The following is an 18,492-nucleotide window of genomic DNA, read 5'->3' as shown; positions in this document are numbered from 1 at the left end:
CGCTACTCCTCCTACAGTTTTGGTCTGATTTTGATATAACTTGGCACACAAGTAGACTGCACTAAGATACATTAAAAGTTGCATCGGTTTTTGATTTCGATGAGCGGTGTTGCCATGGTGTTGCCATGGTTTGATCTAAAAATAGAATTTACAAAATACAGTGTGTTTTTTGATTTCGAATTCCATTTAAAAAATGCTGTGAAATTACTTTAAAACCTCCTGCTACAGTTTTGGTCTGATTTCAGTATTACTTGGCACACAAGTAGACTGCACTAAAGAATAGTGCATAAAATTATGCAAAAATCTGGATTCCTTTAAAACGATTCTTACAGTTTTGGTCTGATTTCAATATAACTTGGCACACAAGTTGTTAAAATAGCCATTTTTTGTTTCGATGAACGGTGTTGCCATGGTTACTAAAAATAGAAATTTCTGTGAAATTCCTTTAAAACACTACTTCTCCTACAGTTTTGATCTGATTTCAATATTACTGGGCACACAAGTAGACTACACTAATATACAAAAAACAGCACTTTTTGATTTCGAAGTGTTGCCGTGGTTACATAAAAAATTACTTTAAAACGCTACTTCTGCTACAGTTTTGGTCTGATTTCGATTACTTGGCACACAAGATGAAAGGAATGTTCTGTTTTTGATTTCAATTAACATGGTTACTAAAAATAGAAATTTCTGTGAAATTCCTTTAAAACGCTACTCCTCTTACAGTTTTGGTCTGATTTCAATATAACTTGGCACACAAGTAGACTACACTAAGATACATAAAATTATGCATCCGTTTTTGATTTCGATGAACAGTGTTGCCATTGTTACTAAAAATAGAATTTTCTGTGAAATTCCTTTAAAACGCTACTCCTTCTACAGGTTTGGTCAGATGGCAATGGCTTCTTTTCTCATCCTTTGTTATAAGTACAAACCAGTAGAGCTATAGTCTCGACAGAGACTTCTGGTATTTTTAGAGCTAATGCACATCTACCCATTCTGAAAAAGACTTGTTACTTAAGAATATGCATAAAACATATCACAGAGTCTAACACAAGATATTTAACTTGCAAAACAAGTTAAGGGTAATCTAACAATCATGCTTTATGACAAACGATTGAGTTTAACTTTTCAGTCTTCAACTTTCCTTACTTATGCAGCAATAATCCTTCATCATCTATATACGGTGTTTATATCTCTCATTTGATTCGATACGCAAGGTCTTGTTCTACATATTGTATGATAAATGTTTGAAACAAGGTAAATTATTGACAGACAAGTTGATGAAACAAGAATATCAGTTTTCCCGTTTAAAATCATCATTTCGAAAGTTCTATGGTTAATACAATGACCTTGACAGCAAATACAATTTATCATTAAGACAAATGCTAACTGACGTTTTTATATTTATTGTTAGGCCTTTATATACACACTGAATTGTTGACGGATTTTTTCGTTAATTCCCGATCATAACAAGGAGCAGATGGCGGATGAGACCTGTCAGCAGGGGTCGCTCACTCTGACCCCAGCTCTGGTGTTTTGGGGCCTCGTGTTTGCTTTGCTCCTATATTTTGTATTGTTTAATGGAATTTGAAGTTTGAATACTGTTCGTTATCTCCATATATTTCATGTAAAGTTATGAACTAAAAAGAAATTAGAGTGGTAGTCTTAACATTTAAAATGGCAGTCAAACCCTCACTGGACCGAGATGATTAGGTAATTCATTGTGACTGTAAAACACATCTACATGAACCAGACATGAAAGAATCTTGAACAGAAATATTTTGTCGAATGGAAAAATCTTTTAAAAACGGAAAAACAACTAGACCCTGTCTAGTGTTATGAAGAAAATGCTAACGTTTTGGTACCGAATTTATTACGCAAATGACAAAGACAGACCCACTGATAAAAAATCGAGTTATTGAACCCTTATTATATTTCAAAATACCGGGTATCTGAGAAGAAAATGCTGATAAAGATGGAACTTTTCTAATTGATGGTTTTATTATGTCTTGAAGTTACAGATCCTTAATAGAGCAACTCCTAACTCACCCAGCCTGCCCCCCCCCCCGCCCCCAAAAAATGTTTATATTAATGAACATGTGTCATATTGAAAATAAGTTAAAGATCGAATGAGTTAGCAATTAGGATCCTCATAGTTGATCCCTTTATACATATCTGTTATTTAATTTTGTAAGGTTTACAAAGTTTTGTTGATTTGCTTTTTTATGGGAAGGGGGTCTATATTATAGAGATAGCGAACAGTATTCAAGCTCGAAAGTTTATATAAACAATACAAATCCGAAGCAGAGAAAACATAGACCTCTAAACTATCGAAGATGGGATTAGGTGCCATAGATGAGTAAGCATCTCCTGCAAACCGGTCACACCCGCAGTGTGCTCATTGTCATGATTGGTAAAAACAAAGAAAACGTAGACAATTCAGTCTTTAAATAATGGCCTAACAATAAGTATGAAAAACGTCAGTCAGCAATTGACTGAATGATACATTATATAGAGAATAATACATACCCTTTTCCATGTCACATCCTGTATCAGCCCTCGACCAATATCCGCCCTCGGGCCTTCGGCCCTCTGGCTGATATTGGTCGAGGGCTGATACAGGATGTGATATGGAAAAGGGTATGTATTAATATGTTTATTACATACTTAGTAATAAAATACAGCATACATTAAGTTGAGAAGAAAATAAGTAAATAATTATGCATGGACTTCTTACATACATATATATGGTCTATCGCTCATACGATTTGGGTTTGTTTCTACTTCTATTTCAATGCACTCGATCCGTAATTTGAAAATGATCTATTACATGTATTTGTAAATTAAGATAACCTTATTATCAAAAAGGTAAATTTAAGAGAATATGAACCTACCAAAAACTGTGTATGATCACAAGTACTGTTTTTGTGGTTTAATTTACTGAGGGTGTGATTTTGACGTCACAATAGCCGTATCAGCCCTGCAGGGCTGATATGGATTTGCGGGGCTGATATAGGTTATCAGCCTTGCAAATCCATATCTATGGCACGCCAAATTCACAAAAATGAGATAATCATAGTTTCACAATCGATAAACTAGGTTTATCGGTTGTAAACTATAGTTTACAAACCGTAAACTATAGTTAACAACGTTAATCTATATTTCACATCTGTAAACCATAGTTAACGCGATAATCTATGTTTCACAACCGTAAACTATACTTAACACCGAAAACAATCATTTGCGATTGCAAAACATAGATTATCTGATAAATACAGTTTCACGATTTGTAAACTATAGTTTACAAACCGTTAACTATAGTTAACGATCTGATGAATATAGTTTCACAATTTGTGAAACTATGATTAACAACTCTTAACTATAGTTTACGATTGTAAACTATAGTTTACAAACGTGAATCTATGTGTATCAACAAAATCTATTGTTAAAGCTTTATTCAGACAGATAAACTTAGATTAGCATTCGTAAACTATAGTTAACAACCGTTAAATATAGTTTTACAGATGAAAACTATACTTAACGAATCGTTAACTATAGTTTACAGTCGATAAACCTAGTTTATCAATTGTGAAACTATGATTATCTCATTTTTGTGAATTTGGCGAGCCATACATATCAGCCCTCCAGGGCTGATACGGCTATTGTGACGTCAGCCACATCGCATATGCAAACAAGATGTGTTTGTGAAACACTATGCGCCCGGCGGCAACAAAAATTGAAAAAGCTATTTTTAGCATACAAGCTTAGATAACAGTCAGGTCATTGATCATTTATTGATGTTATGCACACCAAATATGCTCTTTCTGTTATGAAAAGTTATGGTGAAAGGTACGAAAAAGCTATTTTTAGCATATAGGTCACAGTTTCATTGTTTGTGTCAAAAGAACTTTATTAGTGTAGTATGCATACTAAATATGAGTCCATATGGTTCAAAAGTTATGGCGAAGGTTAAAGTTTGCAGACAGAAAAGCTATTTTTAGCATATAGGTCACATTCAAGGTCACAAGGTCATTAATATTGGTGTTTTTTTAAGGCACCTAATTAGTGAAGTATGCATACCAAATATGAAGGTTCTACCTTTCATGGTTCAAAATTAATGGTGAAGGTTAAAGTTTGGAGACAAACAAACAAACAAACAAACAAACAAACAGACAGACAGACAGACAGGACAAAAACAATATACGCCTCGGATCTATCGATTCGGGTGCATAAAAACCTGTATTTATTACTAAGTGTGTAATAAAATGCATTAATATACCGTATGTAAAAGTTATACATGTATTGCATTGAAACATATTGAACTGTTATATGTACGAGGGTCGTTAGAAAAGTTAGCGGACACATTAAATTACGGAAAATCTATTGTGTACTGTGAAATATGACCTATGTCTGAATAAATTCCTATATTTTGTTTATTGGTATGTAAAAAATCAGGTCCATATAATAAAATCTTGAAAATTTACAACGATTTTTACTATGAGGTCATGGGATTCACGGAGCAATCACTTGACGTAAGGCGACGTGACAACCAGATTTCAACCGGTTAAGCTTTGTCGCAGTTCTATAAATCTTTAGATTTTTCTGTTCTTTTTTTCTACTCTAAAATTGAATATCTGTATCAAGACATGTTATTTTTCTTCTATATAATGTCTTTTGTACCGATTCGGATATTATTGAGATCTTAAAAAAAAGTCTATGCAGTTAATCGATCAGGTATGGAAACTATGCTAAACCATATAGGCGCAATGCAACGTCCTCGCGATACGGGGGTATTGAAGTATCGATGGAGTTAATCATTCAAAATGTTAATCCTTCCATTCTTATGAAGCTACAACCATTTGAAAACTTGTCCTTTGTAGGTGTAGGAAATTCCCGGCAGCATCTTGAAACATTTTAATCTCTATTTAGACATTTTCCAGTCTGCATACATAATTTTTACGTAGTGCAGTGCTCCATGACGCTCAATGACGTTCCGATTTTTGGCTTTGTTTTTAAGCGTTGATCAGTTATAAACGGCTATAAAACAGTCATATATATACGCTCCAATTTAGTTCAAAATTTCTCCCAGTGACGTTTCATGAATACTTTAGCGGCAGGTAAAATATCATAAAACTCTTTGCGGTACAATTGTGCAATTTTTAATTTTAATAAAGAGTCTTTGTGATGTAAACGTGCCAAAATGTATCATGCACCGTGAAGCAAGTTTTATCAAAATAAAAAAGCTGTATATTTTTCAATAATCATCGAGGAGCACCAAATTCTTGTATATTTATTAGAAAAAAGGTAAAGATTTTATCTGGAAAGTTTGACCGGTTTCGTGGAAATAGCGCGCTCACAATAGAACTTGTCCACGAACTTTTCTAACACCCCTAGTATAAACTGTTTGTATACGATCACATCAGGAAAATCAATTATTGAAACCTAAAGGCAAAATAGATTGGGGAATATTGTATGGAATCTTGCTGATAATGCTTAATTGTTGTAATAGATCTTAAACAGTTTGACTTTACTCATAAATAAATATTGTTCTACTTATTTTTTGTATTTTTTTTAAAATTGCCTTTACCTAGTCTTGGCAAATATTTCTCTGGTCAGAATTAAATGAATAATTCGCTGTAGAAGTCGCACTAAAATGAAAAACTGTTTCACGTATCCAATTATTTACTCTCTGAACAAAGTTTTATTCTCTTATGAAAATTTTTAAGGGACGATATGTTATTTGTCATTCATATAATTATATTGTACGAAAAAATTGGTTCTATGAAAAAGCTGTTTGAAATATAATTCAATGAAAAGGATCATGATAACGAACAATAATTAATCTCATTATCAACTTCTTAAACATTGTTTTGCCAAAAGAAATGTTTTTATTATATCATTTATAAAAGAAGCGGATTTACACATACTTGATAGATATATATTTTTGATTGATCTCGAAATGATAAAGTCTTTATACCGTTTCCCATGAAAATGTAATAGAGCAAATTCAAGCAAAATCTTTGAAAGAAAGAAAATTTAACAGAACTTCTTTTTAATGTATAAACTTTTGAAAATAAAAATTGTCTATGAGCATTGATTTCATTCATTAATATACAAAACAAACAAAAAATAAATCACTCTAAACACTGGAAGTTTAATTTATCTTAAACATAGAAATTATACTTCATAAAGTGGAGATTATTTTTACAAAATTTCCATAGGTTATAGCTGGTTTGGTTCAGCTCTTGTACTGTCATAGTCTCTCCATGTTTTGTTATGATAGCGTCGTACATCATAATCTGTGATAAAAGAAATGACTAAATTTCAATTTCATTTCAAATTTTAAAAAATGACCAATGAATACACAAAGCTCTACTATTTGAAATAACCAATGAATACACAAAGTACTACTATTTGAAATAAAACAAAACTTTAAATGTTGATAAGAATAAATTCAAAGGATGTATTTCTATGAATTTACGGAAAAAAAATACTTCGATATTGAATTCCCCAGCAATGGTGTGAATATCATGTCTCTGCTGGTCTGTCAGTTTGTACACGTGACAAGTATCGTTTGGCGACGCACGATAGTTGTTTCTCATCGCAAGGATACCCTATCAAATAAATATTCTTCTTCTCACTCATACTCATTTTAAACTGTTTTTTTTTTAAATTTTACAATGCAATATCGGTAAAATGATATTGTGCTTGCATTCAACCCTTCGTAATTTGATGTTTTGTGATATCTTGTGATAAAAACACAGCGTGGCTTGTGCTTCTAAAAACATGGAGCTAGATTTCTGTTATTTGCCGATCATGTCAAAGAGTACACGGCAGGCTGTGACCGTTCGTCCTTGGTGTGTATTGTTTATTGGACTCCAATACTGTTCCTTATTTCCATATACATTTCATTTCCAAAACAACAACATACTAACAGATTCTCATCCGTCTTAAAGATACCCTTTACTTTTATTTCATTCTACACAATTCGTGGCTGTATTGTAGTCTCCACATTGAAATACAGTTTAAGCAAGCCGAGAATATTATTGGAGCAAAACTAATACAATTAAATCACTTTTAAAAAAAATTGTGGTTCAAACTTTGTTCACAAGTTTTTAACATTGAAAAAATCATTTAGGGGACAATCTTTATAAACGGTTTGTAATAAAATTAATATAAAGATCCAAATGAATGAAAAAATTCATCATTAAAAAAAATACACGGTTATAAAATTTACCTTATGAGGATCATAATTGTAGGCCCAGGCAGCTCCCAAATTAGGCTCACGGGGAACGTTGACAAAAGTGCATGATATTAAACACACTGAAAAAGAAATTATGGTGTCATTTTGTCTAAGCAATACATAAAAGTGAAGATAAAGAATGGTACTCATTTTCAAAAATGTATGTAACCCGAGTCAAACACGTCTTTGAATACAGAGGTGGGATCATGTCCCATAAAGTATAAATCATCCCCTGTTCCTCGTTTACATCGAGCTTTGTCATGGTCAGCAAATGGTAAATTCGTAGAAAATACAGCACGTAAATAATAGTTAATGGTATTTTTCTTTGTTGACAGGAACATTGCATCGATTGTATAATAGAAGGAGTAAATGGCAGGTGTGACCGACCGACGGTTGGTATTCCTCCATGACAACTGACGCCATCTCTGATATTTAATGGAATCCGTGTCTGTTCTGCTCTAACTTTAAATTTTTCAATGGTGTTTTAGCTTGATTGATTCATGCACTTTTACGTATACATTATATTATATTTACAATGAAGCGCATTGAAGTGGTAAACTCCGTTTGGATGAAACGTTCTGAGTCATGTTTTGAATCAATCATACAATGAAGAGCACTGAAGTGATAAAATTTTCCGTTTGGATGAAACGTAACTGAGTCAAGTTTTGAACGTCAATTATAACATAATGACACGCCCATTTATTTAGAATGAAACAAATGTTTAAAGGACACTCCCCTCTTCGTGACAAGCAACATGAGTTACACCGAAATGGGGATTTTTAAAGTTATGAGAGAGAGAGGAGAGAGGGAGAGAGAGTTCCCACTTCCGTAAAACACATATTGCAACGAAGTCAATAATTATTAATTCATCATGTCTATCGGAGTTACCATAACACATATTAGTCGAACACGTGCTTACTTGGTGTTTACGTAGACTGTCAATTTGATTGGCTATTTTATTTTTAGAATACCTGTTCTACAGGTATTCGAATGAACAGTTTGACTGATTTTTCCTTTCTAAAGAAATGGGCGTGTCATTGTATGACATTCATCGTTCTAAAATAGCTCAAAACGTTCCAGTCAAACGGAAAATTTTACCACTTCAATGCGCTTCATTGTAACACAACAACAAGCCCATTTCTTTAGAGAGAAATATTCGTCGTAATGTTTTAATACACCCCACTCTTCGTGACAAGCAGCAAGTTACAATGAAATGGGGATTTTGATAGTTATATATAAGAGAGAGTTAGAGAGTTTCCGCTTCTGTAAAACACGTATTGAAACAAATTTGTACATAGTTATGAATTTATCATGTTTGAGTTACCATAACATATGTATCGGTCGAACACGCGCTGACTCGGTGTTTATTTAGACCGTCGATTTGATTGGCTGTTATATTAATTTTTTAGAATACATGTTCGACAGACATTCAAATATACGATTTGTCCGAGTTTTTCCTTTTTAAAGAAATGGGCGTGTCAATTTATGAAATTAACTTCTAAAGATAGTTCAAAACGTTCCATTCAAACGGAAAATTTTACCACTTCAACGCGCTTCATTGTACAATGAAGCGCATTGAAATGGTAAAAATTTTCGCTTGGATGAAACGTTTTGAGAGTCATGTTTTGAACGTCAATTATAACATAATGACACGCCCATATTTTTAGAAACGAGAAAGAAATATTCGTCGTAATGTTTTAAGACACCACACTCTTCGCGACAAGCAACATAAGTTGCAATGAAATGGAGCTTTAAAAAATTTAGAAGAGAGAGTTGGAGACTCTCCTATTCTGTAAAACACAAATTGCAACGAACATGTACATATTTTTGAATTTATCATGTCTATTGAAGTTACCACAACACATGTTTCGGTCGAACACGTGTTTACTCGGTGTTTATTAACTTTATTTAGACCGTCAATTTGGTTGGCTATTGTATTTATGGAAAACCTGTTCTACAGGTTTTCGAATAAACAAATTGACAGTTTTATCCATTTCTAAAGAAATGGGCGTGTCTTCACGCGACAATCAACGTTCTAAAGATAGCTCAAAACGTTCCGTTTGAACAGAAAATTTTACCACTTCAATGCGCTTCATTGTATGTATACGTATACCGTTTCATGTACTGTTACAGATTCTATTTATTACAGTTTTTTTTCTATTAGAATTATGTATTTTGCCATGTACAATGAAGTGCATTGACATGAGTTTTCGCCGAAATGGAGATTTTTAAAGTTTATTGTCATCTTATGACACGCCCATTTCCTTAGAAACTGATAAAACGTTCAATTTGTTTATTCAAATACCTGTAGAACAGGTTTTCCGAAACATGTGTTGAAGTCACAGGCACCTGACATTGCTTATTTTTCTTTTATTAAAAAAAAATATACACATACCTGATAATACATGTTTAAACCCGCCATCTTGGATTTTCCATAGGTCATCACTTGTATTTTCGTCTGAAACTCCGTCAAATAAATTCCCTGCAACCATATTCTTTCTGTGGCCAGTCTTTCCAGGTCTAAACTTACGGACACCGCAGCCAGAAAGGCGCATCACACTTGCAAATATTGAAAATCCCTCGTAAAACTCGACCTACTGCTTCAACATTCCGAGAAATCGCCAACCATTTAACCGATTGAAATTCTCCTTTTTTTGATTGGTCAATATATTTGTACGATTTATTTTTAAAATAACCGGCGAAAGTTAGTACTTATTCCAAAAACAATAATTCAGACAATAATACAACGTAATATACATGTAAGAACATTCATTTTATTTCTCTCAAAATAATTTCGATATAGCTTGATCAAAGCGATTATATTTATTGTTACCATCATGCTGATCAATGAACATTTTCGCAAATTAAGTCGGTTGTAAGTCCCTACTTACATGCACTTATAATTAATAACACTGTCATTATTGATGCCCTGATTGAACGCTATCCGTGGAGAAGATTGACTTTATTGTATGTACGCACGTGTGTGAAAACCTGTTCTACAGGTTTTGCAATTTTATGTATTGCAATAAAGTAGTGGCATGGCGACATTTTTATCTTTTTTCTTGGTGACAGATTATACATACATGTATGCATTTTGCATAGGCTTATATTTGATTTCATTACATATCCTTTTATCAGTGTGACCCCTCTCCTTTTTCAATTAAGCATATGCCAGGTATATATGTATAATAATTATATATATAACTGGATGGTTTGCAGTCTATTGTTTTTTGAAAACGATTCAATTAACTCTAGATGATTTGTTGTTGATTTTTTTTTTTCAAGCACCCCCCCCTCTTTTATTCAAGATTGTTTCGAATGCAACGACCTGTATAGATTAATACAGTATATTTTACAGGTATATTTATAAGAAGTGTTTTATTTTTCCCATTTTGCATTTTTTTCATTTCTATTATTATTTATTAAAATTTCAAAGTAATTATAACACGCCGAAAAACCACAAAACTGACAAATTTGTTAGCATATTGATGTAAGTTATATGATATATGAGTTTGACAAATTTTCAATATTTGCAAGTGTGTTGCGCCTTTCTGGCTGCAGTGTCCGTAAGTTTAGACCTGGAAAGACTGGCCACAGAAAGAATATGGTTGCAGGAAATTTATTTGACGGAGATTCAGACGAAAATATAAGTGATGACCTACTTCGAAAATCCAAGATGGCGAGTTTCGATGGGTACCTTGTGTATTATTATGTATGTGTATATTTTTTTTATAAAAGAAAAAATAAGTAACGTCAGGTGCCTGTGGTTGAAGTAACTTCAATAGACGTGATTAGTTCAAAAATATGTACATATTCGTTGCAATATGTGTTTTACAGAATCGGAGAGTCTCTTACTCTCTCTTCTAATTTTTTTAATGCTCCTTTTCAGTGTAACTCATCTTGCTTGTCGCGAAGAATGGGGTGTCCTTAAACACGGCGGAGAATCTACGTCATCGGACGGGATTATGACACACAAAAATGGAGGACAAATGCTCCGCTTCGATGTAAGAAGTTGATATTTTTGCACTTATAAAGAATGAATATTAAATCAGTATCCTGCCTAAAGTATGCCAAAGAACGTCAACTACAACAGACAATGTACGTTTGCTCGTGATAAATCTTATTGTTCCAAACACTTCGACACAGTTTGAAAACAAGTGAGAAAAAACCGGGATGTGGGGTACACATTTTTAAAATTCGAAATTATTCGCATGTCCAGATGTACTAGACATTTTATTCTTCCACGTTTACACTAGAACTAATATTTTTTAAAAATCCTGATTTTTTAAATAGTTTATTATGCTTTAATTATCCAAGAAAAAAGTATTAATCATATTGTTTTCAGAAATGATGTAGGGCACACCAACACTAAAACGGATATGGGACACACAATAAGTTACTTTCAAATTGAAACATCGAGCATTCATATCTTAAAGTTTCCATTAAAATGACTGCCGTTTGATAGTATATGAACAATAACCTGTACAACTCATCTTTGTAATACTCATCCAAATACATGATTCCCTTGGTTTGCTTGTATCCATACAAAAATTATAAGTTGAAAACGCTGGTCTGATCCTCAACAAAAGCTTCCAACATGAATTTTAAATTTTGACTTTTATTAAATTTCATGTATACCGGTGTTCACTTCTGCAGATCCATATGGGGTAAGAATTGTGTTTATTTTATGATATATCTATTTTAACCTACACCCCCCCCCCCCCCCACCCCGGCCGAAAAAAACACGAAAAACACACACACACATACAAACGCACGAAAAATTTTTTTTTTAGCTTTGTTGCTTACTTTATTGCTTGTCAAAATAGTTTGGAGTCAGAAAATTCTTTGGACTTTGTGTGGACTCCCCCCCCCCCCGAAAAAGTTCTTAAATCTGCAAATTGGTATTAATAAGATCTATACACTAGCATGTCTTTTAATATGGGAAAGAGATCAAGAACTTTTCTTATGTGCAAATATTTGCAACAACTGACCTTCCAGGTGATAATAAGAATTTATTTTCCCTACACAGTGGTCTAAAAATAGATCGGGAAATTCCAAATTGCAACAAATAGTTTTGGAAAGCTATATATTTTATTTGCTCCTAGCTTGCACTCAGGTGAACATAATATTAGTAATCGAATGTATGAAAGTGGTTGCCAGTGATGGGCAGGGCCAAAACAAAAATTGAAGTTAAAAATTGTCTTTTCGTGGGTGCCAATCAAAGATTTTTAGCTGTCATTTTTCTCTGATAATGACCCCCCCCCCCTTCAAAACTTATCATATAAAAGAGCTTGACATTATTTCTTTTTTATGTAAAGCTACTAAAGTACTTTTTGCAACAACAAAAATCCCAATTTATACTGCTGGGAATGTTTATTTAAGCCTGCTCCTATCATTGCTTTTGGCTAATATTCCAGCGAATGTAAATAAGATGACATGAACTGCTTTATGAGTACGTAATATTTAATCACTGATTCATACATGTGTCTTTCCTGATATACTTTATTTTATCAAATAAAATATACAACATGAATATCTTAATATAGTCATGTTGTATATTTTATTTGATAAAATAAAGTATATCAGGAAAGACACATGTATAATAAAACAATAATTTTTTTTTAATTAATACGATGATTTTAACTTCGAAGTACAATATTCAATTTTGTCTTTTTTTCTCAAATATATGGAGTCGGTAATTAACTATTAGAATTTTGAAAGAAGTTTGTCAGCTGTTGCAAATATTTGAGCATAAGAAAAATTCCCTAATCTCCGCTTCCTATCAGCTGACATACTAGAGTCTTACCGACAAAGATCTAATAAAAACAAACACTGAATATGCAAATACAGAAACTTTTCGCCACACAAACTATAAAAAGAAGTTCTGACACCAAAACATTTTTACAAGCAAAGAAATTAAACAATCAACCTCAAAAAGCTATTTTATGTGTGTTTAATTGGGTTCTGGGTCGTGTTACTTAACACAAAAATATCGTAGAGTACTTAAAATCATATACATAGACTCCGGACTTCAACCCTCCTTTTAGATCCGCACATGTAAATACTAGTATTTTTCAATATGATATTTAATAAAAGTCAAAAATTAAAATTCATTTTGGCAGCTAATGAGCTTTTGTTGAGGATCAGACCGGCCATTTCAACTTATAATATTTGAATTTTTGTATGGATACGAGCAAACCAAGGGAATTCCAATTAAAGAATTTTCTGACTCCAAACTATTTTGACAAGCAGAAAAGTAAGCAACAAAGCTAAAAAAAAAAAACAAACTTATTTCGTGAGTTTGTACAGGTGTGTGGTTTTTTTGGGGGTTTTTTTTTCGAGAGAGAGGGGGGGGCGGATGTCGTGTAATTTTAAATATAAATATCATAAAATAAACACAATCTCCGGACTTCGACCCTCCCCCTCTTTCTATGGAAAAAATGAACACCGTAAATTTCTAATGAAATTTGATAAAAGTCAAAATTTAAAATTCATGTTGGAAGCTTTTGTTGAGGATATCCAGCGTTTTCAACTTATAATTTTTGTATGGATACAAAAACCAAGGGAATCGTATTTATGATATATTGTACAGGTTATTGTTCATATACTATCAAATGGCAGTCATTTTAATGGAAACTTTAAGATATGAATGCTCGATGTTTCAATTTGAAAGTAACTTATTGTGTGTCCCATATCCGTTTTAGTGTTGGTGTGCCCTACATCATTTCTGAAAACAAAATGATTAATACTTTTTTCTTGGATAATTAAAGCATAATATACTATTTAAAAAATCAGGATTTTTAAAAAATATTAGTTCTAGTGTAAACGCGGAAGAATAAAATGTCTAGTACATCTGGACATGCGAATAATTGGTCGAATTTTAAAAATGTGTACCCCACATCCCGTTTTTTTCTCACTTGTTTTCAAACTGTGTCGAAGTGTTTGGAACAATAAGATTCTATCACGAGCAAACGTACATTGTCTATTGTAGTTGACGTTCTTTGGCATACTTTAGGCAGGATGATTTAATATTCATTCTTTATAAGTGCAAAAATATCAACTTCTTACATCGAAGCGGAGCATTTGTCCTCCATTTTTGTGTGTCCTAATCCCGTCGATGACGTAGATTCTCCGCCGTGTTAAACATTACGACGAATATTTCTTTCTCGTTTCTAAAAATATGGGCGTGTCATTATGTTGTAATTGACGTTCAAAACATGACTCAGAACGTTTCATCCAAACGGAAAATTTTACCACTTCAATGCGCTTCATTGTATGTCTTATTATTTTATTACAACGTAGGAAAAACATTCCTTTTGTTCCTAAACTTATATGATATATGATTAAAGTTTCCTCAAGTGATAATTTGTAAAAATATCGAAGGCGTAAAATTATCAAGTTGTAAAGATGATAATAAATGAAACTCCTTACTGCGATCATAATGTTAAATGCGTTAATCAAGGGTCTTAATTACTTGTTATTCAACCTTCACATGTATATGTACAACGTTTACAGAATTTTTCTATGTACAGCTGCTCTACTATGTAGGGATAGATTATGTTCTTAACCTAACCCTACAGGAAAATGTATTAAACAAGCTTGATTCCTCACTACATGAGCAGCTTTTAAAATGATGTCTCCCTATACATTGTACAAGAATTGAAGATATCTACGCAGATACACAAAATAAGATTCATTGTGCGAATGAGTGCATATAAGCTAATGTGTATACATGTATACATTTAACTTTGAAGTCATAAAAAATTTATAAATATTTCTACTGCTTAATTATTTTTTTTAAAAAAGCCATCCTTTATTTTCTAATCATTAACCTTACATCCAGTAAGGAAAACTAAGTACTAATTCAGTCAAAATGAGTAGTTCTAATCAATAACATACCAACTGTCGAGATAAATAAAAGAAAGCACGAATGTATTGTTTCCATATTTCCCCCTGTGAATCCACTTAAATGTACTCTTAACACTGGTCTAGATAAGATTAAGGTAAATCTGCCGAATGCCGCTTCGTGATAGCATTCTCAATCAGTACATTATCGCACTTGAGACATGATGACATACATGTAAGATATTCATAATGCTTAGTGTTCTTGGCGTTCCTCGAGTAATACAATAAATTAAAATGCTATTCCCTAATGGTAAGAATATATTTTCCAAAAAAGACTTGATGTCTCTAAAGATGATGTTATACAAAGAATTAATTGATTTATTAACGTATGCTCACTTGTCCATGGTACCTGATCCCACCTCTGATGATTTGGAAGTCCGTGTTTGCTCTGTTCCTGTTTTGTATTGTTTTATGGACTTTTGATATTGAATACTGTTCGTTACATGTATCTCGATATGTTTCACTTATATATTAACATGGTTCGTCTCTAGTTACAAGTAAAACAATATATTCTAATTTCAATGACTTCTGATACAAAAGAATAATATATTTAAATAAAATTGACTTTGAATTGATTGTCAAGTACAAGTAAGGGTGTTATCGTGATTAATAAAAATGGCAATATCTGAAATATCATTTTTATTTTTTTTCTGGCTTCTTAAGTTAGGATTCTTTCATATTTCTTGTACTTAATAAGTATTCAAAAATTAATGCAATTTTCAGAGAATCAAGAAGACAATATCACTAAGTGATGAAAAAAGTTAGATTAGATTTGACGGTTTTATAATGAAGGCAAGGTCACGTGAAGGTATTTACCTTTTCCCTGGACATTAAGAATAAAAACAAGATGTGTTTGTAAAACATTATGCGCACGGCGGCAACAAAATTCGAAAAATCTATTTTTAGCATATAGGTCACAGTCAAGGTCACAAGGTCATTGACCTCTGTGTCATTATAAAGAGCTTGATTAGTGGAGTATGCAAATGAAGTCTTTATCTTTAATGGTGCAAAAGTTATGGCGAAAGTTCGAAAAAGCTATTTTTAGCATATACATGTAGTCACAGTCAAGGTCACAAGGTTAATGACCTTTGTGTCGTTTGAAAGAGCTTGACTTGTGGAGTACGCATACCAAATACAGTCTCTATCTTTAATGGTTTAAAAGTTATGGCGAAGGTTAAAGTTGACAACAGACAGACAGACAGGACAAAAAATATACGCCTTGATCCGAGCGCATAAAAATATTGTTGACAATCATGCAATGCCTACTTCTATTTCAAAATATAAAATGTTTTTATTTCTTTTTGCATGGAGAGATATTACAATATAGGGTCTTTAAGAAGGTATGATCAAATTGACGTAATTAATCAAACTACAATTTTAAGCTTATCCGAATTTTCTCTATTTTTCTTTTATTTTAGTACCGAGTACATCTAAGTTATTTTTATATGCTTCCTATATTCAAATTTTTCTTGTTTACACATATGGTAAATTTGTCACAAAAAGTTACAAAATGACATAAAAACAAAAAGTTTTGATCATTTACAAAGAGAGAAAATTTAACTTTTTACTCTTGATTTTTGGCCCAAATTTGTACTTAGATTAGAAGCTTTTAAAACTAACATACTTGTATTTAGTTTGGAAAATCATATTTATCTGATATATTTTAAAACTTAAGTCCTTTATAACTAATTTAATATACAATTATTCAAGCGTTTGATTGTACATAATTATTACTAAACTCATTGTTTTAGGATCATTAAAGAAGATATTTTCATTCGACACCATGCGTTCCTCCAAAAATATAGTTCCTGTTAGATTTCAAACTTTACCATTTCTGTTTAAAGTTGTTTAATTGTGATGAGGAAAGAAATATATGATCTTTTAACATGTTTAAGTCTCTTACATCTAAATATACTCAACAAAAAAGAAACGCATGTTGTTTTACTCATCAAAGAAATTTTGAAAAAGTATATGAAACAATTATTTTTTTATCATTGGATACCTGTGACTTATTTAAAGGACAACATGGGCTTTTAAAACCCAAGTGTTTAATTATTTCCCTTGATTAATCGTGTTTATGAAAATCATAGTTTTTTACATGATATCTTGTTAACCGTGGGTCTATTTTCATTGATATTTTGGATTTAGAGAAGCAATTAACATTCCTATTAAACCCATAACTTAGATTTGATTGCAATGTTGATGCTGCAATGCCACGTCTAAACAAAGATGAACGCAACTGGGCTAGCCGGAGCTACGCAGCAGGAAGATACAACTGCATTTGGTGTACATCAATCGGCTTTGCAGCGGTTAAGCGCACGTCTCCAGCAGCTAGGAACATAGATGTGGCTGTCTGCGGGTTACCACACCCGGACAGGGATGTCAGACCCCCCACCCACTTCCCTTCAGCACCTGCGCAAACGATTTAGAACTGCTGTATAAACTGCTGCTACAATTGCTGGATGAAGAAATCGGCATAAAAGTGCACAAATTCTTCTGAAAGGACTGAGAGGAGCTGAAGGCTCATTCGAGATTCAAGTTTCGAAATACGAGATTCAAAATTCGAGATTCGAAATTCCACTAGCAAGATCCAGATTAACCAATCAAAAGGCTCATTCGAGATTGGTTAAAACGGTTTGAAATTCGAATTTGGATTCAAAATCCAGATTAACCAATCAAATGCGGGTTTTTCGATTACTCCCCTTTATTATGTTTAATCTATCAATAAATCGTTTAATATATTTATAGCAAATGAGTCATTTGAATAAATTACAATAAGAAAGAGTGTTATATATATTAGAAAGAAAGTTAAACAATCATTTGATTTTTGATCAGCAAGATATACTTTAATTTATATTATGACTTCTTAAATATTAAATAGAATACATAATCAGGAATATATATATTTTTGCATTGTCTACTATATATAAAGGATTGTTGACATAATAATAAAGTTATAAATAGTGACTAAAGATTAACAAAATCCTTGTAGCCTTGATAAATAAAAACCATATTTTTAGCCTTTGACCATAACGCTATTATTTAGACTAATTACTGTTTGATATCAGATAAAATGAATGCTGCATTTATTCTAATTCATATTTGCAATCTGTATTGTATATATAATTGTTAATTAGTTCAAGAAAGCAAAGCCTTAGATGAACATAAGTAATTGAAAACTTTATTTTAATGTATTCCCTCTATTAGGAAAACGAGCGCGGTTTTTATTTATCAAGGCTACATTGCCTTTCAAAGTTTTAAAGTAACATTTTCAGTGTCAGGGAAAAATTGGCAGGTGTTGCCGGTAGGGGTGGGGATTTTGTTAATCTTTATACACTATT

At 32.4% G+C, this 18,492-nt stretch overlaps 1 protein-coding gene across 1 annotated transcript; it reads right to left on the bottom strand.

The window, feature by feature from the left end:
- Positions 1-6,143: 6,143 nt before the first annotated feature.
- LOC134271436 (uncharacterized) lies at positions 6,144-15,443 on the bottom strand. The gene is made up of 4 exons (XM_062753633.1): positions 15,146-15,443; positions 7,241-7,326; positions 6,498-6,617; positions 6,144-6,302 (listed from the first exon to the last, which is right to left on the bottom strand). The coding sequence occupies exons 1-4, from the start codon at positions 15,189-15,191 to the stop codon at positions 6,168-6,170; spliced, it is 387 nt and encodes a 128-aa protein (XP_062609617.1). The 5' UTR covers positions 15,192-15,443; the 3' UTR covers positions 6,144-6,167.
- Between the last annotated feature and the right edge of the window lie 3,049 nt (positions 15,444-18,492).

Source organism: Saccostrea cucullata, unplaced genomic scaffold (genome assembly GCF_032062105.1).
Source record: "Saccostrea cucullata isolate Sc308-1 unplaced genomic scaffold, CSIRO_AGI_Scuc_v1 ctg2778, whole genome shotgun sequence".
Classification (NCBI taxonomy): domain Eukaryota; kingdom Metazoa; phylum Mollusca; class Bivalvia; order Ostreida; family Ostreidae; genus Saccostrea; species Saccostrea cuccullata.
Note: the sequence above shows the minus strand (reverse complement) of the source record. Positions and strands in the feature narration are given on the sequence as shown.